This window comes from Antrostomus carolinensis, unplaced genomic scaffold (assembly GCF_000700745.2).
Source record: "Antrostomus carolinensis isolate BGI_N321 unplaced genomic scaffold, ASM70074v2 scaffold14692, whole genome shotgun sequence".
In the NCBI taxonomy this organism is placed as follows: Eukaryota; Metazoa; Chordata; class Aves; order Caprimulgiformes; family Caprimulgidae; genus Antrostomus; species Antrostomus carolinensis.
This window is the reverse complement of record NW_010299063.1, coordinates 35,779-60,972: the sequence shown is the minus strand read 5'-3', so window position 1 is coordinate 60,972 and position 25,194 is coordinate 35,779. Positions and strand designations below refer to the sequence as shown.

The window sequence follows — 25,194 nt, the reverse complement described above, 5'->3', positions numbered from 1 at the left end:
TAGCTCTTGCATTTCAGTAGCACCAGATCATAGATATGAAACACGCTTAATTATATGCACTTATAACCACTAAAGCCAACGAGGAAGCTCATTCAGAGTTGAGGGCGTGTAATCTCAAGGAGCCCTTATGGATTGTTTTTTTCTGATTCAAAAAAATGTGTTGAAAGAGCACTTTTAAGGAATAGAAATACTATATTTTGCATATTTGGGGTTTTTTCTTCTTTACATTCTGACTTACTCGTGGAGAGTCTTTTGGAACATAATGAGAATCCAATACCATTGTATTGGCAAAGAAAAAACCCACAACACTAGTGGCTAGAAAAGCAGAGGTCAGATTGGCCATGTAACACACAGTTGATTCAACTGTCTGATAGTTGAAGAGTTGCTTGCTGTGCTCTTGATCAGATAGTAGGTCATTCAGAGTTTGTATTGTCCTTACTACTGTAGCTTCTTCCTTCTTATTCTGAAACTGTGCTGCAATATATTCTATTGGTAGAATGCATTTATTTCACTGTTAAAATTCTGATGTTTGCCTGTTGGTAATAAGCCTTATTGAATACATTCTTGTCCCAAGACATTTATTTTGCATATATTATATATATGCAAAATAAAACCACATATACCTTGTGGTTTTGTAGCTCAGGGCCACGCTGGTTTGCAGCTGCTAATGAAATCTGCATTTCTAAATGTTACAATCTAAATAAGTCGTCTCTAAGAACAGTTCAGCACTTCAGATGATGTTATTACTAAGTATTCAACACACTTCATAGTATATTTTTACTATGTACACAATACCTTTACTTTCAGTATTATTGTTAAATGTTTGTTCTTTGTTGTTATATGCCATTGTAAATTGAAATCATATTATCCAGTGCTGTTATCATGTCAGGATCATTTGAAGCTGTAAGGAAAAAGCAACAGTTAATTCTCTGGGTGTTGTTTTATTAAACATGATAACTTGCTGAGGAAATAATGGCCATTGGCAGAGCTATGCATAAAGAAGGTAGGAATTTTACCCTCTCTCGTTCCTATATGCACAAATGGGAAGTGAGCAATCCAAAGAAACTTACTCATTAACAGGTCTTTCCTCCTTGTTCCCATCCTTTCTAATTCAGCCTTCTTCCTACTCTTGTTATAAGATCTTATCCTTCTGTAGTTGTTAGAGAACATACTTTTGTTTGAGTGTATTTGTTTTCCTGCCTGCATCTCTCTTACGTGGTCTTTTATTTTCTATTTATATATTTATTTTTAAAATTTTCCCAGAAATACAGAGATGGGGCTGTATTACTTTATACAACACGCCGCGAGCCCTCTAGTGGTACTTTTTACCTTTGCTTTAGGCTGTGGTAACATTTTTTTTTTATTTTCCAGCTGTGCTTGCTTGAGTCAAAGGAATCAGATTGGCGTCTGCTTAAACTACTTTAATCTTCCTGGGTTTTTTCAAAATTTATGTATTTAATGTGAGAAGGAATACTTGCATACTAACTGGTATACCTGGGGGTTTGGAACCTCTGGTAGTGAACTCACATCCTTGATAGCCAGGGCTGGTTATAGCCACAGTGGAGACACAGGCATTTACTGGGGAACCCCTGCAGCACCTGGTGATGTTGTGGGGACCTTCTGGACACTTTGAGACTCCATTCAGCTGTGCTTAACATTGACAGCATGCTACAGGTCAGATCCAAGCACCGACTAGGATGTACTTTATCTGTGGGGAGAGCACCTTCAGTAACGTTTACTCTGCTAATGCATTTTTCTGGTTACGAGATTTGCTCTGTGCGTGTGTAATACGACTGCGCTGCCGAGCGCCATGGGGTGACGCAAAGCTGCTCTGAAACGTGAAGGTGCCGAGCAGGAGTGCCCTGAAGTGGCAGAGCGAACAAGGCAGTCAGACACTGAGGCAGTAGAGAGCTGGTTTCCTCTAGTCCTGGCTTCTCGATTTTTATGTTATAAAAGCTCTGCATACCTCTTAGAAAAGCATCTGGAAAAGGGGGAGGATGGCATCGCTGTTTCTGGGCGACACCTGCCTGTGATTTTAACGCTTTCCTTCCCAGCACACTCACATCAAGCCTTTGCAAAGATTTCCCAATACTGTGTCCTTCCTCATTGGACAGGTACAGTCAAAACCAGTTCAATGCAGGCTTTGGGATTTCTTCCGCATATTCACGGAATATGCTTTAAATGCCTACAATACAGAGGAATCCAGCTACTTCTAATGGGATGCATTTGCATAGAGGAAGACTTCCTCATTTAAGATGGGTAATAAGCAAACGATATTTACTGATGAACAGCTAGATGCCTACCAGGTAAGATACCTTAGTTTGCATTAGAGGGAGAAAAGGAGAAATTTTAATATGTTTGTGGGGTTTTTTTTGTTTTGGGGATTGTTTTTTCCACATACAAATGAAAACTTCATTTGTAGCCTGCATGCATATGTTCTACTGTTCCTTCCCAGCAATTGTAATAGTATTCTAAGGCTGGGTTGTTGAATATACTCAGTTTAATTCCCTTCTGTGTATACAAGGAAAGAAGTAAAATCCTCAGTGTCTGTACTAGGAAGCAGGATAAAGACTGACTAGCTTGACAATGGGAATTCTTAGTAGAATCTTTCTATTGAGTGTTTTGTAAAGAGGAAAGTGTAGCAATAATCTCTTTTTCTCTCCCTGATGCCTTTGCTGGCAATGGAGCGGGGAGAAAAAGTAAAAAAAAGGTCTTGTCTAATTTCACTTCTCCTAAGGATAATTCATAGAAATATGCTTAATATCATTCCAGAGTAGGTATCCTTATGCTTGCATCCACTCCTGGATGACAGTTTTTTACCTAAACAGAAGTATGCGCTTTATGTCCAGGGATAGCTTATTGATACTTCTTTATTTGCTTCAGATTGCATCAACTGGATTTTTAATAGGGTAAAAAAATAATAATTCCCAGTTTGCAGTTATAATTTAGCACACTGCAAATCTTACTGAAATGGATTGCGGGAAGCTGTCTGCACAGTGGGTGTCTTGAACAAGTTTCTGAAAATACAGTGAGACAATATATCAAATAGAAGTGTGCTGAGGAAGGAGGCAGCTGACTACTTATTGTGAGATGCAGACAGGGCTGGCTGCATTGCTCTGTTCTCTTACATGAAGCAATAAACAGAATTAACAGTGCAGGAGATCAGCATGTGGTTTTTCTCATGATAACCAAGGGACAGATCCTGTGCACACAAAAGTAAATAGCTTTCTTTTTACCTTCAGGATCTTTGACTCAAACCCTTGAAGTAGAAACTATGATCTTATATACTAATTTTCTTTGGAGTTACTGCTACCATGGACTTCTCACCGGTGTGTGGATGTTTGGTTACAGAGAGTCAGGCCAGAGATGTATGCCGAAATGCTTTAAAATGCTGTAAAATGTTATCCCATGCTGAAAATAAGGCATAAATTAAATGTTCTTACAAAATTCCTAGCCTTTTTCTTGTCATTGTAGGAAGGGTGAAAACTGAGCCGCTTTTATTTCCACTTTGTCACACATCTCAGCCTCAGCAGCAGTCTGTCACTGTAATAATTAGTCTAAGTTAGTGGTCTTAGAGTTAGTAATCTAAGATTCAAAAAGACTTTTTTGCATCTCTGCTGGATAGGCAAGAGGAAAATCAAAGATCTGTAAAACACCAGTGTCTGTCTTCCTCCTACCAATAAAAGTGAACACAGAACAGAGCCCAACTGCAGTGAAACAAAACAAAATCCAAATGTAATTAATGTTATCTTCTTGACATAAACTGGCAAATGCAAGAGCTGAAATGTCATCCCTAATTCACTGCTCTTCATGTAGAAATTGCCTTTCTCTAATGGCTTTTGCAGCCCCTGCCTTTCATAATGCTGGGTAATTGATCTCAAAGCCTGGCAGTAGTTAGGCCCTGAGTCAGCCTATGGGATTTGTCTGTTACAGGCAGACTTGTAGTTCATTAGTATAGTGCTAGATGATTTTGACTAGTGATAGTACATGTTATATCTGGTAAGTACAGTAAAATAACAAGTTTCAGGACAATAACCTCCAGAATTTGTCAGGAAGGAATATTAGCCTCGTGCTGTGAACAGTCAGATAAAGTCCTTATTCTGATGGTGATTTGCCTCTGATCCATTAGTTACTGCGTATCTCTTGGATCTCTTAAACATAGAAATCCTGGTCTTACTGCTGTAGCCATCCACAGAGAGAGCTCTTGCCTCTCCACTGCATTCTGCAGGAATATGCAGTTGCTGTAATACAAATGGAACCGTTTGACTTGGAGTTTGACATCTTATCTGCCCTTTTCTCATCATTCCTTCAGAACAGAGACTTGAGAGAATGGGGTAATGGTTCCATAATTTTTAAAATGCAAATTCTTCATGTCTTGAACCAGTACTTGGGTGGCCAGATCCTCTGAACACTGGACCAAAGTAAAACACTGTGTACCAGGGTCCACTTTGCAACAGTCTCTTGTGCACATCTGTACCCCATTGTACAGCCAGGCATCTATGTATAAGCTGCTTTTAAAATGGATCATTGATTTTTTTTTTTTTCCTAAATGAGAACTAGGCAACTTCTTGTGAATTTTTATGTTTATGAGTTGGTACTGTACTCCTCACAATAATACAATTAGAAGACTGTTGAAAACCTCACTCCCTTCATGGTTAGACTTATAATTTCTCTATTGGGATATATTTTTTGCAATTATATTATCTGATTGTAACTTCCACCATTTTTGCCTTTAACACAAATTTCTCTCAGCACCTGAATGCTACTTTAGTAGTGAAATTTTGTTTTTAATGCAGTATGTTTTAAGCCCTTTTTCCATAGGGGATGCTATGAGATGGAAAAGTGAGAAGTTAATGTGCTTAGAGTATGGTGAAACCATATGTAAGTGGCTTCAGTTTTCAGGAGTAAAGTTTAAGCTGCAGAAAAATCACCTGCTTGAAGAGCTAGCATACATCAATCTCAGATCATTAATAGTATATTAATGAAATAAAATAATCTTATTTGATTTGTCTAAAACTTTCTGAAATGCCCATGCATAAACTTTTTTGCATATAAACTGTCATATTGAAGAGTCACTTTTTAGCAGAACCTTTATATTTGGTCACTTGCAAGATTACCTAAATGGTTTTTAATAGATGAGCTCTTTAAATACTCTTCATTAAGACTGGTGATGGGTGATCAATTGAAAGTGTTTGTAAAAAGGATGCATAGTAGGACTTGATAATATTAGACCTCTCATAGCTTTTTTTTTTTTTTTAATTTGAAATACGTAGATGCAAATTAAAGAAGGACTGGAAAGCTGCAAATCTCCTGACACTTTATCATATCACTTGTTACTAAGATAATGTTCTAGTTGGCAGCTCTTTAAATTTTCTAAGCTTAGTGAAATGTTTTGGAAATTAGGCTTTTGCAAACATTGGTTTCCTCATTGAGATTCACCTCATTAAATAGTTAGCCTTTTACAAAAATTAATTATACTTGGGATTTCTGCTTCTTATGTCCTTAGAGTACTTAACTATTTTGAGTTGGTTTTGTGAGTTTTTCTTTTTGTTTGGTTGGGGTTTTTTATATAAAATGCAAAATCTAAACAAGGTCTGGCTAGGGAAAAGGTAACTATTAATCAACAAGAAAGATGCATTTCATTGCAATCAAAAAATTTTAAAATTAAGCTTTTACAGGTTGTCTACAGATTTCAGAGAGGTCAAGTCTCATAATGAGAAAAGAAAATGAATGGAAATTTGAGAGCTTTTTTGAGTGATGCTCTATAAAGATGCTTGAAGCAATAAAAAATACAGGTATACAATAAAGCAACATCAGAGCTGTATATTGGCCTCAGTGCAATGCATTTCTCATCGAGAAACAATTATATTGAGTAGGAAATACACAGAAGCTGTGCTTGGGGTATAGACAAACTATTCCACTGTTCAGTCAATCTCATTGCCTTTTCTGGGGTTCCTTGAATAAGTGGTCTGAATTTTATATGGATTTGGTTCTAATTTTTTTTCTTAATAGACAGAACCTAGAGAATATAGGGCACAGATATTTTATATCAGCTATTACTGTTTTTATTGCAAGCCATTTCTTTTTGTATTTGTTCATTAATGGGATTATTTACTCTGCATTATTTAATGCAGCCTCAAAACAAACTGATATTTGTCCTGACTGTCTTCTAGGCAATATTACAATAAAAGATAGTAATATGAAATAATAGCTTTCTTTTTTTACACAATAATTTGTCTATTACAAAGCTAACATTTTTCCTTTTATTAAAATTCTAGTCAAAATGGAATTCAACTATATTTCATGAGTTATGCAAAACCAGGTGAAACAAGTTATGTTATGATCTATCAAGGAATGCCATTTTTAAAATTAAACTAGGTCATCAAGCTCTCTTTTGATTTAAAGAGCTATGCTTGACTTGATCAGAATCTCTGATGAAAATTAACACTTTGCAAGAATACAAAAAGTTATTAATCACAGGTTCTCTAGGAGCTTCTGTAAAAAGTACTTTTCAGTTTGTCAGAATATTGCCATTAATGTGCAAATTTAAGCAACGTAATAATGGAATAAGGCTTTACCCTTTAGGGTAATTACCCTTTAGTCAGATGTCAGATTCTGGTTATTACCCTTTGGTGCATATATAGATTGAACAAAATTACATTTGTTGACAGTTTGCTTCTTCCTCAGTCCTTGCTAATATCTAAGTGTGTTTACTCCCATGTTGCAGTATAAATATATAAACTGGTTCTTATAGTTGCAGATTTTTCCTCCTGAAACTCTGTGTTTTCGTTGTTCTGGCTATAGTTCTAAAATATATATGATTACAAATATATATATATATTGCAGATGTTAAAATCTCCATTGACATTCTGATGCAACCAGCATTTTTTAAGATAAAAGTCTATATACCAATACTACTATTAAAGCAGATACTAAAGTATGACAGTAATATTTTTTTTTTTAGTGTTTAAATCTGGATTCACTGAAGTACTTGCACAGTTATGCAACCTAAAGACTGGTGCTAGTCTTATTGACTTCCAGTAACTCTTTATATATTTACATTGATGAAAATATATAAATATCCTGCTGACTCAGTCTTTGCACAAACTCTATACCAGTCTTAGTTGTACACCAACTAGGATACAAGTATTGCATTTGTGAAATGTGACCAGAAAAGAGTTAATAATAGATCTTATATGACAATTGATTTGCTCCTATCCACCACCTTTTAACTTAGATTTTTGATTACTCCATAGGATCATGTTTTTATGGTGTTTTAATTAAATGTTCTTACACACATTGTGTACTTTTGGCAGTACAAAAGATCAATTGTGATTTTAAAAATGAAACCTAAAATAATTTGTTTGAAATGTTAATATTTAAAATGTTGTAGTATTCAGTACTTCCCATTTATTAAAAGCTGCTCAGTAAGTTAGCTGTACGAATCTAATCTTTCTTGACTGGAGGATATTGTAAAAATTCCTGTTAGTCATTGGTTTACTTTATCTGTGGCTTGCTGGCTTTTGTTTGAGAGTGTTTTTCTAATTTGGAGTGATTCTGTATTGCTAAGACTGTTTTATATTATTTCTTTATAAATAAAACTTTCCAATGGAGCTGTTGTGGGATCAGAATTAACCTGCCCTTATGAAACTATGAATATAAAAGGCAGAATTATATGTGTATTGTCTTGGAGGAGAGATATGCAATTAATGTTTCACAGTAATTTTACATGCTTGAGCATTGCTATTCTTTCATTGTATTGTTCCTTTCTCATTTTTTTTTCTTTTCTGTAGAGAAGTGTTTTGCTTATCTATGTGAAATTAGTTTTATTTGAAAACTGTGATTTATGCACAGTAGTACTTGCTTCTAAAAGAGGTCAGTGATAATCTTTCATTCAGTGGACTCTTCTGCCATTCATAAACTGCACGCTGTTCTCTGGTATTGGCAATAGATCCAACAGAACAAATGACAGATCCAAAGTCTCTGATTCTGGAGACATACCTCATGTTACGCTGTGTACATGCACTTTACATGAAGTTAAGTATCAGCATTCTCAGCACAGTTATCTCTATTCCTATTTTTTGTTCAGATTCCTGTACTAAACATAAAGCAGAACCTCTCTGGGAGTTTGCAGTAGTCTTATGGGCTGGTGGAAAAGGTAGTGGACCACCATGTTTCCATCTGTTCCCATTTTGTCCTAAACCTGCATTCACCTGACACAGGAAATCCAAGAATAAAACCCTAACAGCCTGTACATTATGCTCTTTTATAATGTAAATTTTAAGAGCAGTGGCCGTTGACCCTACTTTACAAGCAAAGTTGAGAGACTTGCAGAAGGTCACACTGCCAGCCAAGAGCAAAACCACCATGGAACCTAAGTACACCAGCAGACTCTTTTTCTCTGCAAAATATTTTAAGAACGAGCCATGGAAATGCCAGATTTGAGAACTGAGTCCCATTATACAAACTAATGATCTCACTGAAATCAATGAGAAATTTTCTGTTTATTTTATTCAGTTTGCAAGACATAAGGTAAGTTAAGTGGATAATTGCAGATTTGTTTAAGTGATATTTTACCTCCAAAAAACCCAGCAGTGATCCTTTATGTGAGACTTCTAACTTCATTATTAAGGGCACAAGACCAGACAGAGCAGGACAGTTGATCTTAGAATAGGAGCATGTATTTTCTCAGGCACTAGAGTAGGTACCCTTCCAAGGTAAAGCCTCTATTCTAAATACCCTAAAACCCACAAGGGGCCTTCTGTTAGCAGTAGTTTTTCGGGTCATTGTATAGCATTAGAAATAAAAGCAACAATTCTCAGGACAAATTCTTCCCAGAGTCTTGAATGGGTAAGAATTATGAAAACTCTGGTGGCATTTATTTGTTCAATATTTAGTTTGTGCTTTTCTAGCAGGACTCCCAGTGGCTTTAGTGTCCAGACAGAATAAACACATTGCTTTTTAAGTTAATAATAAACTCAAATACAGTCCATGTAATAGCAAATGTGTTCCATGATATTGTTGGCTTGAAGGAAGATGGATTTAATCTATGCATAAATGACAAATGGTTTTCAGGACGCATTTTACCTTTCCTTATGAGGGAGTTAATTTAACAGGTTAGTTTACTATTTATTATCCATCATTGTGTGTTTTCTGTATGAATGAAGTAGCCAGAAGAAAATTGGATGATTCACCTCCGTGTTTCTTTGGCCAAAAGTCTTTAATTAAATTGGAATTAAATTGCTGGAGTTCCAGCAACTATAAAATGTAATTATGTTATTTAGACCCTTGTTCCATCATGACTTTAATCCAGCTTAGGGCTGTGCTTTCCTGAACCTCTTTCCTGCCATCAACAGATACTTGTTTCAGCATAATCTCTTCTACCAGCACCTCCAACGCTATATTCTAAGCTACTAAAAGGAAATGATCCAAGCTGGAAATGAATCCATTTTTGCTAGGTTAGCTTCCAAACACATTAGTTCCCTCTTTCAGAGTTCTGTGTTGCAGTTATACTACTCATTGGTGTGCAGTCTGCATAAAGGAAGAGGCAGAAATAAAAGCTGAGAAGCAAAAGAGGTGGCTGGATTTTCAGAGATAGCTTTGAGCCATGGTTTTTACATTTGCCATGTGAGACCTGACAGGCTTCTTAATGACAAAGCATTTCTGAAGTGGTGTGTATGATCTTACTGTGGATCAAAAGTACAGGCAAGGTCACAATTAATTTGTGGTGCTCTGACCCCACGTAGCTTTAAGATCTCTGCAAGTGGTCTGTGAAAACACTGTAAGTTGGTTTGGTTTTTTGTTTGTTTGTTTTTTTGACACCCCTCATCTGACACACAGTTCCATGTAATTGGCAGGCATACTTGGAATACTGTGTTCAGTAGCAGTGGTCAGGCAGGTACTTGCAACTACTTCTATTATAAAGGTTTTCAATGTCAGTGGTTTTTCGATTATTGTAGTAAAAAAATTGTTTGATTTTTTTTTTTTTTTTGAAAAAGGCAGACAATAGTGATTGTCAAAGATGTGAGGTGACTCAGATTAAAAAAAAAAAAATATATGTGAACCTTCAACAAAAAGGGTTTATGACCTGATCTCTTAATGTGTCTTCCAATGACCTTTTTGCATGATTTCTGGAAGGTAGAGGGTAGCTTTTCATCTTCATCTTTTATCTCTATTTGCATATCAGTTCTTTGTCAGCTTTCTAGTTAAGTAACAGTGTCTGCTGCTCTCTCAAGCCTGTATCATTACAGGATGATGGCTGCTGAGGGCATTACAATTATTTGTGAGATTGCACCTGCCTTTCATTAGTAAATGAAGCATCTTTAAGAGACAGTTTGACCGTAAGTGTCGAATGTGCTGGAATTAATGAAGACTTAACCAGCTGGCTCCTATTTCACTTTGTGCAGTTCCAGACAATGTGACATCAGTGTCAGCAGCTCACAAGGTGCTTCCTCTTGTGCCTTGTAACACTATTCTGCTACACAATACACTAAAGGAAGAGCTACTTCTCCTACCACTTTATTAGGAGAGCAAGCAAACTCAATAATTGATACCATGCAGGACTGATAGCATACCTGGATACCTGAGACAAACTGTTTGACTGCTTCAGCTAGCTGTGATCGTTTGCTTTTCCCCTCCTTTGAAGAAGCAGGCATTAAGCCAGAATGATCCTCAGCTTAGGAAATAAATGTTTTCTCACTAGTTAACTGAAGAGCAGGACTGGAGGAGTCATTCTAGTTTTATGTACTCTTAAGTATGACTTACTAAGTTCAATGTTGTTTTCTTGTCACTAGCTGATTTAAAAATATGATCTATTTAAAATATGTTTACATTAAAAGAGGAAAACTACTAAGAGTTGAATTCTTAGGCAAATGCCTTGACAAATCACATGGGCCTGGGAGAGAGGTGGAATCAGGTAGAGTTTTATGGTTTGGTTGTTGTGTCCTATGTACACACCCTCATTGGCCGCTAGGCTCTAAGACAAGATGCATATTCTCTGAATTTATGACCTGAAAAATGTTTGAAACTGATCACCCAATATTTCATTGCCACCAGTGTTCCCAGTTTTGGATGCAGGCCAGAATTTTTGCTAAATATATGTTAGAGAAGATAGTGGAGATTAGGGGATATATCTGTTATTTATTATGGTTCCTCACAACATCTGAAAATACAACTTGTTTTGTGACTGATGTAGAAATACATGAAATGCAAACTATTTCACTGCTCACATTGTAGTCCTTTTGTGAAGGGTGTTAATTCTTCTAGCAAGATGCAGGTGTTCCTAAAGAGGAATTAAAGCAGTGTAAATGCGGTCACACGACAGAGCCATTCAGAATGCAAGCGAATGCTTGTAAGCTCTTCTTTCATGTTCAGCCAGCAACACTTTGCACTCTAGGAAGTTATTTCAAATTATGTGATACCAGAGGGGAAAGCAGAATAGTTTACCTGCTGTTTGGAGCAGGGGCTGTCTTTTTGTCCATGTTCCTAACATACGTGAGTTTTTAGCCTTTGCCAAAGTGACCACAGCACAGACTAATTGTTCACAAAAAGAGTTAATAAATAAGTACATGGCTTTTATTATTAAATTGGTTGTCTCTAATAGAGGACTGCTCCAAGTTAGAAGATAATTTTCTTCATCTATTTGTTATTTGTAGCTTTCTAGATCCATTTATTGAATGCTTTTGGCCTATACCTTACTTTCTTGATTTAGTTTTGTTTCTCGTCTGGTCATTCCACAGCAGAGAAGTATTTCAGCAAACTGTTTTGTTGTTTTTTTCCTTCTGAAGCTTCAGATTAACAATATTTCTTTTGATAGCCTTAGGATATTTTAATTATATCCTTAGGATATTTCAATTATTTTATAGCACATATTGCTTTTTGAGTCAAAAGCAGATAGTGCATCTTTAATTTTTTTCTACCAGATCTAAGTTTCCTTCCAAAAGGTTGAAAAATAATTCTTTGCAGTTGTTTTCAATATTTCTGTAGTATAATAACACATTTTGTTTTTTAACAGGATTGCACGTTCTTCACTCGGAAAGAAATCCTTCGGTAAGTAAATTATATTAAAATTTTCCTTTGTGATTTGTATAGAAGGGACTAAATACTTTTTCTGACTTGTGAGGAAACCAAATAAAGCCAGTTATTTTGTATGAATGAATGAGTATAGGACTGGAGTCAAGGTACACTTAAAATATGTAAATATGTATAAGGAAATGGATGGTGATTGTCTTAATGTCATCATGATAGGCTTTTCTTTTCTAGCTATAAGCCATTGAACAGTTGAGAGCCAGTGACTTTTTATGAGAGGAATTTCCTGATTTCTGCTCAGTTATACCAATGAGGGCACACCCTTCAGTCAGTACGGGTTTTGGTAGGGACTTAAGTGTGGGGAAAACTGGTGGAACTTAAACTGCAGAGGGCTGAGAATGTTTGTTTCTGTACAAACTTTTCATAAAGAAAGTAATGAAGATTGGGATCACAGTTTGCAATAGAAGGGGCTTTGGGGTTTTTTTTTGGTAGTGATGGATTGAGGCTAACTGAAGTCAGCCTATGTGTATGCTGACTTCTTGCCCTGGGTCCTGCCATCAATTCTTGATCTTCTGACCATTCAGATTAGGGATCTGTAGAAGTATGACATAGATCCTGTCCTGTCAATACACCTCCCTTTTTTTTTTTTTTTTTCCCCAGAGGATTTTTGCCCCATTAGGGAGTGAGAGTAAATCTGTGGTATGTGTAAATCTGTGGTATGTAGCTAGACCTAGGAGCTCATAGTGCTTTAGGATTCTTAAATTTGAATAGCTTCTCAGACATAAGAAGCCTTTGTTTTCATAAACATTGGGAACTGCTTTGAGATTAAAAATTTGACGTGGTCTGTAAGAGAAATGTTCTTTGCCTTTACTCTGTTGCTGTAAACTTCAGTAAGACTGATGTTCAGTGACTCTGTCAAGGAAAAAACAAATGGCATGGCTTTGAATGGGGTGCTTTGTTTTTTGCTGGAAAAATAGAGGTGGTATTTCAGCTAATTTCTTGCATAGCTTGTTCTCTTTACTCACAAAGAAATGAATGCAGTCACTCCTCAGCAGTGCACAGCAACTCTGAGACCATTGTGCAGTGCATTGCAGCACATTGCAATAGCACCACCTAAGCCAGGATTTAGTTTGATCCAGGTCCCTCTTAGATAATTGTTACAGTTTAAAATTTAGTCATGTTATTGGAGTACACTTTCATGATTCTTGATGGCATGACCAAATGCATCAGAATTTATACAATTGAGTGAGTGATAGCTGGCCCAAAGATAAGCTAATCTAAACATAGACTAGCTCCAACAGAGATACCAGTGTCCTAAAGGCAAGTCAAGGTGTCACAGAAGTGAATTACCATAGCATGGATGTAACTTCTCCAGCAAAGCGTTCCTCAGTTGCAAACGTCTAGGAATTTGTATGTTCTGTCAGGGCTGCAATGCTGTTAGTTCTGCTCGAGAACATTGACTTTGGCAATAACAGAATTTGTCACCACAATTTGTTCAGAAAGGCAGCTGTGAGTCCAAAATAACAGAGACTTTGTGATTTAGATGTCCAAAGTGATTCAGTGATATTCCTGTACTGTCATTAGTTCCAGCAGTTGGATACGGAGTAAAAGATGTCCCTGTATAGCCACCAAATCTCAGATATGTACGTTATATAGCCAGAAAAAAGAAATCCCTAGTGGTTTAGTGTAATTTCCTCTATAAAACAGACCTTTAGACACCTTTTAAGTCTTTTAAAAATCGACAAATACTGTTCATCTGTTTCACAGGGCTACCTTGATACACAGTGTCTGAAATACATTTGTTTGGATAAACTGAAAAAATTGCTTTATATTTCTAAAATTCCCTTTAAGCTCAAAATTGTTAAAAGCTTTATAAACATATAGATGCATTTATTGGTACTGTGTTCCCATGAGGGAAGTAATTATGAATTAAGGATTTTACGTTTTGCATAAGGTTCTCTTTCTTGCTCTGAATACCTGATCTAGTTGGAGAATTTGGACCCTTCCAGGTGAAGTGACTTGTAAACTGTGATATTATGTCATCTTGCTTTTAGGAGTAATTTCTTTTTCTCCTTTGCCATAATCTCTAAGGAAATATTGGAATTAGCCTGAAAGAATAATTGATTTCCACTGCAAGAAGAAAAGTGGCCGATTTTGTTACTTTTACGCCTAAAATACATCTAGAGAAAAATCTGTGGACAAATAGGCAGCCTAAGACATGTACAGTACCGACCCAGTTTAAAGAATATGACATAAAATGTGACCAGTTTTATAGCAAGGCTAAGATTGGTGGTGGGGGGAAATGGACTCAGAACTATAAAATGCCAATGAAAGAAAGGAAATAAGGAATCAAACATCTCCACAGAAGTTGTGATCAGGACACTGCTGAATCTGAATAGGCAAACTTTTTTTTCTTTTAATCTGGAAAACAACACTTCCAAACTGTAAATTTGAGCAATTATGTGCAACTGAGAAAATACAGAAAGTGTACTCTGAAAAATACACTGCGGATTTCAAGACAATATATTCTAAAGTAATGAAATTAGAAAATATCATTATATGGTAGGCAAACAGGAATTTATGGTATTGCAAAATCTGGCTATGAAATGAAGAGTCAGCAAGTTTTGTTCTCATTTTCTGGGTTGCAGTGGATAAAAAGATATTTGTAGAGAATGAGTTTGCAGTGTACAGCTTTCGTAAGCAGACAACTGACTGAAATGAAGAGATATTTCTGCACAGAATTGACATAAAAATTTCACGTGCATTCTTCAGTTTTTCTTGACATGTAAGACTGAGATAAAACTTATTTTGAAGTTTGATATCATGGCACTGAAGACAATGTTTCAGAACATTCTAAAAATCACAACAATAAATGATCGGGATTTCCAGATATTTTTAATATAACAGTATTCTGGGGTTGATTTCTGGTGTATGCCATATCCAAAACCTGAGACTGTATTGCACACAGGACCTTTGGTAATGGTAAAAGCAGGTCACAATTTATCTCAGTAAGTATGAGCACTCCACTGTCCTGCAGGACTGTTGACAGCGTAAAGGAATATCTGAGTAGAAATGGGTCCTTATTTCTCCTTTGATTTAGGTAGATTGCACAGTACTACAAATTCAACAGTGCTGGACAGAACCCTATGTATATCTCTTCCAAAACTGTGCAATTTGAAACTACATTTGCAGACAGATGCTTTGTAATCTTTTTTCCCTTGCATGGCAAGTGTGACAGAGTAAAGAAGGTCACTGTATTTCGTTAGACTAGATGATAAAGGAAGCAGCATTGAATTGTGGAAAAGATTCTCCTGCTCCTCAGGAACAAGAAAATGCTTATCTATCTAAGAAAGTTTGTTGTGGTGTTGTGGGGCTTATGGCTGGGATAGGGATTGGGGAATTTAGATAGGTAGGTTTAGTTGAGAAATTAGGAAGAAATTCTTTCCTGTGAGGGTGGTCAGACACTGGAACAGGTTGCCCAGAGAAGTTGTGGATACCCCATCCCTGGAAGTGTTCAAGGCCAGGTTGGATGAGGCTTTGAGCAACCTGGTCTAGTGGGGGGTGTCCCTGCTCATGGCAGGGACATTGGAACTGGATGAGCTTATAAGGTCCCTTCCAACCGTAATTGTTCTATGATTCTATGAATTGGAAGCTCCTGTTTGCTTTCTTACTCTGCTCACTACACGGAGCACCTTTGACAAATTTGCACTGTAATTTGGCTGTGTTACCTACACTTAATATTTATGCCTTTAAGTATGCCTTTACCTGCACTTAATATTTATGCCTTTATGCCTTAATTTTTATGCCTTTTAAGTATGAGGATATTTCCTTTGTCTTGTCTGTTTAAATTGCAAGCTCTGCCTGGTAAGGATAATTTGAACTATTTTTACATGCAGCATTCTAAAACGGAACTTAGTTGGAGCTTTTACATTTTACAGTAGTGTAAAAGCTGTTCTGAATATTTTTTTTTGCTTATGGTATCTCTGAGAGGTGTTATTGTCACCTGGTAGACCTGGACATTTAAATAGAACAGTTAAAGAACAGTGAAGTGTTGAATATGGCAAACAGTACTTAAGTTAAAACACCTTGATAGATTTTTAGTAAGTACTGTTTCTCTAAAAAGCATAGAAGTGTAAATAAAGTATTCTGTCTTGGTTTGTTTTTCTCTTTTCAGTAACATAAAAAGGCATGAGTGATACCAGTGATAATGCCCAAAATTGTTACATTTTGCTGTGAAATAGAAGTGTAGCTTCTTCCAGTAAGAAACATTTAATGGACCTCAGCTTGAGTAATGTGAAAGCCTAATAATGCATTTTGTATTTTGTAACTGAAATTGTAAGGAAACAGTCTATTTCCTGAGAATAAAACAAAGCATGCACTTAGACTCAATTACATTGTTTATGTTAGGCTAAAGAAAACTTTTCTTTGTCATTGCCTGCATGACTTTGTACCCTATCTGTATCAAAAAGAGCAAAACCAAAAATACTTATGAGAAACAGTGCAACCTTAGAGTATGATTGTGAAAAATAGATATTCTTGAGGTAAGACATTAGGTTAATGGATGGTGAAAAATAGATGCTCTCTTTGAAGAGTACAATTTACAAAGTTGAATATTAATGTTTGATGTAAAATGCTCAGAAGAATAAAATCGTGGGAGTAGTTCTATAAAGGCCTAGAATCATGGGAGAAGGAATAGTCACTTGGAATCATTGTGTTTCCTCTTCTGCCTTATCCTCACAGTGTGGTGTTTCTGCTTCTTGGGAGCCTCTATACATAACCAGTTTATGATATGGTAGGTAGTAATACAATCGATAGCATTTTTTTACTGTGTATCAACTGTTGAATACAAATTGCTGTCTAAGGAACAGAATGGAATCGAGGTATTTCTGCATGTCTGAGGTGGAGTTTTACTGAGTGGAAATAAAATGGGTTATGACTCCGTTGATAATTAGCACTTATTTATTTAGTATGCCCCCACATCAGTTAAGAGGGAAGTAAGTGCTGTTGTGCATTTCTTTATGCACTGCAGAATACTCTTGGATGTGCTACGAAGGAAGCGCAGGTCCAATTCTGTTTAGGCTGAACTGAATTTCTTGTGCAGCTGCCAAGTTCAGTGAGACAATCCAGCAAGGAGTAACCGTACAAAAAAAAAAAAAAAAGTTAATAATTTTTTGGCTGAAGTCAGCCACCCTGACTGGCTCACCATCCATTTGCATGAGCGTTAGAAAGGACACAAGGAAAGGGACACAGTTATATAGGTGAGGATGAAGGGATGAATATGGCAGCTCCAATTGAGATCGATTTAAACTGATGTAAACCAGCATGAGATTGCAATTAGGTGAAATGGGCTAAGTGTTTTTATCTGTCCCTACAGGAAAAGTAGCCCATCAAAAAGCCCAAACAACAACAAATCTATTTTCTGCTGGTTTAATGAGCTGAGTCAGCTCTCCCAGGGATCAGATGAGTGCTAAAGCTGGCACAGGAGCTGGAGTGAGCAAATGCAACTGAAAATGAGGGAAGGAGAGGAGAACAAGACTTAGCATTTCAGTACCAGTAAGGTGTTAGATTGGCTTAGTCTAACTTTAGTGTGTAAGACTTTGGTGCCAGCATCAACCTAGGTCAACATAAACACAGGTGGTGGTCAAAGGAGTTGAGGACACATTCTCTTGATAATCTGAATATGGATAATTTGCAAATTATCAGAAAATAGTAGAATTTATGAATTTAAGGTGAAGAAGAAATGAACAAAGAATAAGGAAAATAATTAACTAGGTTTAGACTGCAGCAGAGGCAAGCATGCCTGGTGAAAGAGAATAATAGAAACTGTCAGTCATTATCAGTGTTTGATAGCTATTTAGCACCAGAAAACCTAAATGCACTCTTAAGTCTTTAATAAAGATGGTTAATTTTGAGAGGTGCTTAACACAACTAAGGGGATTCACTTATGTTCCCAGGGCAAGAACATGTTAAAGGATGTTGTGTAATGTAGACATATTTATGTTATCACTGACTCAAAACATCATCTAAAATACTTATAGGACAGCTGACAAATTTTGAGTTGTTACTGATTTTGTTGGTAGGTATGTGTTAGGACTTTGAAAACATGTCCCACTTTTCTTAAGGAGAACATGGAAATTAGACCAGTGTGTATAATTTCAGGACACAGTTTTTGTGTATGGAAAGATGCCAGGACACACTGGTGGACAATCAGTTTGTAAGTGCCTAGAACATAATACGTGTTCAGAGGCAGCCACTGTGGATTTGTTAAAAGCAAATCTCTTCCTCTGACCAGCTGCTCTTGTGGATAAGAGAAAAGGCACAGGTGGAACATATCTTGATTTTGATAAAGCCTTTTATATATTCCTGTATGTGTGTGGTGGTTTGACCCACAGTGGGACCATATGGTCCTGCATTCACTCCCCCAACCCGGTGAGATGGGATGGGAGACACAACAAAGGGGCACGGGGTTAGGAATGAAGGACAGGGGCAGCTCACTCACCAGTTATGGTCATGGGCAAAACAGACTCAAACTTGGGGAAGAAAAATCAATTTAATTCATTGCAAATCATCTGAGCAGACAAAACAACCACATCTTACAACACCTTCCCCCACCCCTCCCTTCTTCCTGGGCTCAAATCACTTTGCTCCCAATGTCTCTACTCCCCCCTGCCCCCAATGGCACAGAGGGCAGGTGTTGGTGCTTTAAGAGCCGAAGCTGCAGGCAGCTTCAGCCTTGGGCAATTAATTCCTGACCCTGAGTGAAGATAAAATGAAAATAAAACAAAGCAGACTAACAAGCATTAATGTGTATGAGAAAAGATAAGGGATTCTTGTGAGCTGTAATCAGTAACCAGTCAGAAGTAAAAGAATGGCTCGGGAACAGGTGGAATTATCCAATCATGTCAATTGTTTAGGTGCGTGTGTGACAAGGGGTAACGAATCAAAAGTGAAAGAATGCCGCGTGCTTGGGGTGTGGAGGAGGAAAAAAGGATATATAAACAGTGCAAAGCTTCAATAAAGTGCTGATGTCTGATGCCTGAACACATCTCAGTGTTGGCCAGCACAGGGGGCAGGGAATGGGGGTTCAGTCAGTTCACCTCTGCCACTCTTCCTGGCATGAAAGTCCAGGAACAAGATGTTCCAAAGCTTCCCATGGAGTCACGGACATCTTTGGGCTCAGCTCCTGGCTCCGGCATGGGGACATCCACAGGCTGCAGACTCACTCCCTACTCTGGGGTTCCACCCACGCTCTGGCTTGGAGTCACAATTTCAGTCACACTTGCCCTCAGGCTCAACTTCTCTGCTCCAGCATGGGGTCCTCCATGGCCTCCATGTGGGTCTCTGCTCTGCCGTTGAATCTCCATAGGCTGCAGGAGACTTCCTTTTGTCTTTCTCCTACTCCATGCAGTTGAACTGGGTGTGGGTCTTTTTGTCCTTCCTTCTGGCAATGAGCCTCTCTCTCTCTCTCTCTCTGCCTCTCTTTGTTTAGGCTGATGGTTGTCTATTTGTCAATAGCCTCTCCTTCAGGTACCTCACCTTCTTCTTTTCAGGACAATCCTTCCCCTCACAAATAGGGATTTGCAGAGGCATTTCTCATAAGGTCATTCTTCCCCCACTACCAAAAAAAATGGCTTTTCCCCTGTCATGCACACAAACCCCACACGATGCGTTAGTCCTTTTTTACCTATGCAAGTGTACTAACCTCTTGGCTAAGGTGCTATTGAACACACTTAGAAAATTTGTAAGAATGGGAAGAAACACTGAGGTAAGGAGATCAAAGTTAGCTTTTTCAATAGTGCTCAATATATTAGAGAAATTATTAGATCCAAAATGAGCAACAGGAAATTCACACAGTCAAGTACTAAGAACTGAGAAAAATTTGCAAGTGCAGAATGCAATGTAATAATAAAATGGGGCAGGGGTAGTTGATAAGCAAAGTGAGCATAAACAAACAAAACCCACAAAAAAAAACCCCTGTGCTCCTGCAAAAAAAGGGAAATGTAGTTCCAGGATACGTTAACCTCCGTCAGCATTGTGTATAAAAGGGGAGAATTCTGTTCCAGTCAGCATTGTTGGGACCTCAGTAGGAATGGACTGTCCAGTTCTGGGCATCACCATTCAGCAAAGACTTGTTGTACTGGAAAACATCCAGTTGAGAGAAACAAGATTAAGAGTGAAAAATGACATAAGAAGAAAGGTTGGAAAAACACTATTCATAGCAATTAATCTGTTTATATAACTTGTGAGTGTACATGGGAACAAATGGTTGAGTTGTCTCTTATAAGGCAGTATTTCTCTTACTCAGTTTTGTAAATCTGATTTTCTAGCAGACAAGCTTTTACTCCAGTAATAATGCATATCTGCTAGCCAGCCCATCTGTTTCTATTTCTCCCTGTAGACTAGTACAATTTGGCAAATACCCAAGCATTCAAACACAGGTGTTCTCGGATGTCTGTCCTAGCCGAAAAAGCACAGAATCTGTAAATTAAAGTTGTATAACTTGAGACTAACTTAGCCTAGCTAGACAACTGCTGGGAGAATATGACACTAAATTACCAAGCTGGGCACCATCTGGACAGTCAACAAACCTTTGAACCTCTTTGTAGAAGGAAATCAGTAATTTTATTGCATTTTCTTCTCTGCCTGCTTCTTGGAGTGTTTTTGATGGGTGAAAGGTGAGGTACAGAGGAGCCCTTCTAGCCAATCCAGCTATATGCTGGAGTTTAAATCTGCCTGAGAGTTAAGTTGGGGAGATAAGCAGTGGTTTCTTCCAAGTGTCTGGAAAGCCTTCCTTATAAGGGACAAAACGCAGCAAACTGCTTGAGATGCATCTCCCTGTGGAGAAAGTTGCTATGCAGATGGAGGGAGGGGTTAGAACACACACAACTTCTGTTTTTCTAACACATCACACTGTTAAAAAAGTTTGGGTTTTGTATGCAGAAAGGGGAAATTCCCATATTGTCAGCTTTGGGGGGAAAAAAAGTGTCTGCCAAGAGAATAAAGTTTGGGGGAACTCTTGGGAATCTTCCCAAGTGCAAGAAACTACATACAGGAAGGACATATATCCTGAAGCTGCTGTTTATCATCTTGTTAATTATGTTTCTATTCTTACTGTTAGTAATTCTTCTGTGTCCTCTATGAATGAAAAAGGCTTCTAGACAGTTTTTGCATCTCCTGTACCATAAAGCTTTCCTTTATGATATTGTAGTCAGGTTGCACCTGTTTTACTAGGCTCAGGTAAGGACAAAATCATTCTTATTGTTGACCTGCATGAAATCTGGAGTACTGGTATACTGTACCACGTTCTGGGCTCCCCAGTACAGGAGAGATACGGAGCTACTGGAGAGAGTCTGTCAAAGGGCCACCAAGATGGTTAAGGGCCTGGAGAATCTTTCAGTCTCTCAGGAAGCACTTTGTATTACTAGATACATACTTTATTCCATTCTGTACAGTCAGTCTCCGGTCAGGTCATGCCATGACTCCTTGGAGCTCCTTGTGCGACTGTCCATCAGCACTCGCTTTTTCTCATTGTTACAGTCAAGCGATTTTGCTATTTATTTTATATGAATATGCAGAGCAATCTAAAATTTACTCTTTGGGATGGTCTCGATTGTGATGTTTAACTCTTTGAGTGCATTCCTGTTATTTAGGAATAAATAGGATATCTATTTCTGAATAAAAAATATTTTCTCTTTGCAACGTAAGTCAAGTGATTGGTACTATGAAGGCAAGACCAGAGTTGGTGAGATGTTGATTAGGTTCTAAAGGCCACTTTAAATCCTCTTCTTATTTCTAATCGGTGAGCCATTACAAGCTTTTATCTTTTGTTTTCAGTACTCTTCTAGTGCAGAGTTCTTATTACAAAGGCAGCCCAGCCAGCTGTAATGTGTTGTCACTACATTTAATGGTGGTGATTTATGTATATCAAGCCAAGGAAGAGTTTATCTGTCTTTTAATGTACCCACTGGTGACCTTGGGTACAATCTGACTTTCTCTCAAAGCTCAGTATTAAATTAAAACAATCACTGCAGGATGTAAGCTTGGAAATCTCTTTTTTCAGGTCTACACAGGCATAGCTGGAGGCTCTGTTATGAGTTTGGAGACGTCCCAGTGAAGCCATGCCTCTCAAATACCCACAAAGTGTCTCCCTTGCTCACTCCAGGATGCTACACCTTTGAGAAGTGGGGACAGACCCTGAGCCGCCTATTTTACCATGTGAAATATTCACAAGTGGTAGAATGAAAGTTAGCATAAACAAAAAGTAGGCTGTGGTGGCAATACTGTGTTGGGTTTTTTATCTGACAGCTTTTTTGGTTTTCACTGGTTGATGAGGCAGGTGAGTTGATTTTAAAACTCTGCTGCCTATGGGTGTAAGTCCTGTTGTGCCCTTACTTAGATGATTAATTCAATAGAAAAAGTATACCCCTATATACTTGCACAGGCAGTACAGCTGTTCCAACTGCATCAGTTACCTCAAGGAGCTGACTGAAAACCTTTGTATTTTCAAACACATCAGTTCCCTGAACCTCACTGCAGTTTCTTGAGTGCTAGTGCTTATACAAGGGAGATGAGTGGATGGGTGGGCTTGAAATTTATGCAAGAGCAGGTCAGCAGTTTGAGTTTAGACTGGATTAGAGTGATACAGAATTACAGCCCTAATCCTTGGATATATAGTACATTAAGCTTAAACATATACCAAGATCTGTGAGGACAAGACATCATCAGTAAATTAAACTTGTCATTAAATTTGTCACTACATTCCCTCCCACTCTCATTGATGGAAGGGACCACACTAGTAAACACTGCCATCTTTTCCTCTCCTTCTTCCATGCAGAGTAAATAAAGCATCCTGGCAACAAAGAGAGCACATCCAGGAATGGGAAAATGCTTCTGCATACATCCAGAAGAATTTTTTTGATGCAAATATCACTGCAGGATCTGTAGTCGCTACTGCAAAGACAGTGAGGCTGGTTGCAGGTCCTGGGCTTCTGAATGTACATAATGGTCTGTATATGGTAATGGCAGCCTTTCCAAATCTCTGTGTGTTCAGGCAGCACTGCAAAACCTTACATTGCTCACCTTACAAGACATAGAAGTTTCTGTGACTAGAGCAGATAGATAAAGCAGCTTTATGTTATTTTCAGATGTGCTTCTTATTGAGGGCCACGCTAAGATAAAGAACAAAAAGCCTTTCCTCTCTAGGTCACAACTGCTCCTGATGTGTTCAAGTTACCTGAAGTGCCTTCTGCTTCTATAAGAACAGGAGAAATATTAGAGCCTTTACCACAGAGGTTTGTTTATTTTTATTTATGGTTAGTAATTAATGTTACTGAGAGATGTGTCAGAACGGTCAGTAATCTGTACAGTGCCAGTCAGTGGAGCATTTGGGAGATGATTCCTGAGTCTGACTCACAGTATTGGTCATAGTACTTGGTCCAAGTTTGGCAGTGGTATGACAAGTTGATGTAGTGATGTATTGCATAAAGGCAGGAGGATTATGGATGTAAATAACCCTTATGTCTACTTATCTTTACATTGTGTTATAGAATAATTGATCAGAAATGCATTCAGTTTCCTTGACAAAATGTATTCACCTGATGTAATGTAGGCTAGGTTACTCGAGTAAAAGGACGTGTTGCTGAAACTCATGCAACAGGGACTGTGTTTCACCGCGATATGCGGCTTTCTCAGAATCCTGTAAGAGGCTGTTGTTTTTTTCAATCTGTTTTTTACAGAATTTGGTCATTTGAGAGACTGGCAATCCAGTTTGTCATAGAACAGTGCATGGTGTCCCTGAAGAACTTTCCAGCATAAAGAACTTTAAGTGGGAAAAGATGTCCCTATTTTTTGTTGTTGTTCAGTTTATTAGTTTGTTTTATTGCAAATGATAATGGAGCTTGTGCAACATTCTGTATGTTGGTTTTGGAACCTAAGCTAGAGAAATCTAATGGCCTTTTGCATTGCAATATTAGATAATCATGCTGTGTATTAAGGCTATCACAAATAAAGTTGCAAGATCCTTGCAGATAAAGGCATGTGAAAGGCTATTTTATTGCTGTAATTTAGTTTGCTGGAACTGGATCACAGCAACTTCCTACAGACTCATTTGGATGCTTTAGTGTGAAATCCACTCAGGTGGAAAGCTCTTATACCTACAGATCTTTGAGTGATTTGGTGAATTAATGCAAGAGTTAGTGGAAGGAGAACAGGATATCAGAGCCACCCTTGAATCTGCTGTTAATTACTTGCTTATTTCTGTGTCCATCATCTGCCTTCCAGCTAACTGTATCTGAACCTGAGGCAGCGTGCTGGAAGGCTGTCTAGTTACTAGTGCCTGGCAACTCTTTCTGCTCACCACAAGAGATAAAAGACAGACTTTAAATGGATGGACTGGGAACACATGATCTTAACAGATTTCTATAAAAACAAATATTGTCTGCATCGTGGATCTTTCTGAATAAAACACAGGTGTAGAAACTGCATGTATTGACATATATATGTTACAGTAAAGATGCTTGGCAAGGGAAGTTGTTTTCTTGCTTTGGTTGCTTTTCCCCACTTCTGGTCCCTGGGCATGCATTTCCCTTTCTGATTCTAAAAACTGAGTTCTATCAGCAGATGTGTCGTTCAACTCAATGATTCTGGCTGTAACTCCTTGCAGGAAGGAAGAGGAATAAGTTCTATTATAATCTGTGGCAGCAAACTAAAGCAATGTGTTTTTATTCTGTGTCCTTTGGCAATGTTTTTAGCTAAAACCTAATCCCTTCTGAGGGATTTTTTGAATATTTTCTTAGAGATGCTTTCTGAAATTAGTGTATTTACACTGTATGGAGGTGTAAATGTACTAGGGTAGCATCATTTTTCTTGAAGGAATTGCTAAAACTCAAAGTCTGAAGTAGTAGGAAAAAAACACAATAAGAGAAAATGCATCAGTCTTAGGTCATTGTACTTACCAGGTGCCATCAGGTGGGCACACTGTAGGTGCCTTGTCCACAGTAAATTAGGAGTGCTTTTGTTGACCTTATACTAAAAGACCAAATGATTTGATGTGTGTGGGACAAGAAAGGCAGTTCTAAGCTCTAATACAAAACCTAACCACTCTGCTAAGCGCCTTGCAATTAACACCACAATACCTTCCAGTTGAAAAATCAGATCCTTTTTTCAGCT

At 37.8% G+C, this 25,194-nt stretch overlaps 1 protein-coding gene across 1 annotated transcript in view; it reads left to right on the top strand.

Moving 5' to 3' along the window:
* The first annotated feature begins 2,255 nt into the window (after positions 1-2,255).
* The window catches only part of LOC104520862 (calcium and integrin-binding family member 2), a 41,675-nt gene continuing 18,736 nt past the window's right edge, over positions 2,256-25,194 (top strand). Inside the window, exons 1-2 of the mRNA XM_010162670.1 lie at positions 2,256-2,306; positions 12,014-12,048. Coding sequence (XP_010160972.1) covers positions 2,256-2,306; positions 12,014-12,048 — 86 coding nt within the window. The remainder of the gene's footprint in view (positions 2,307-12,013; positions 12,049-25,194) is intronic.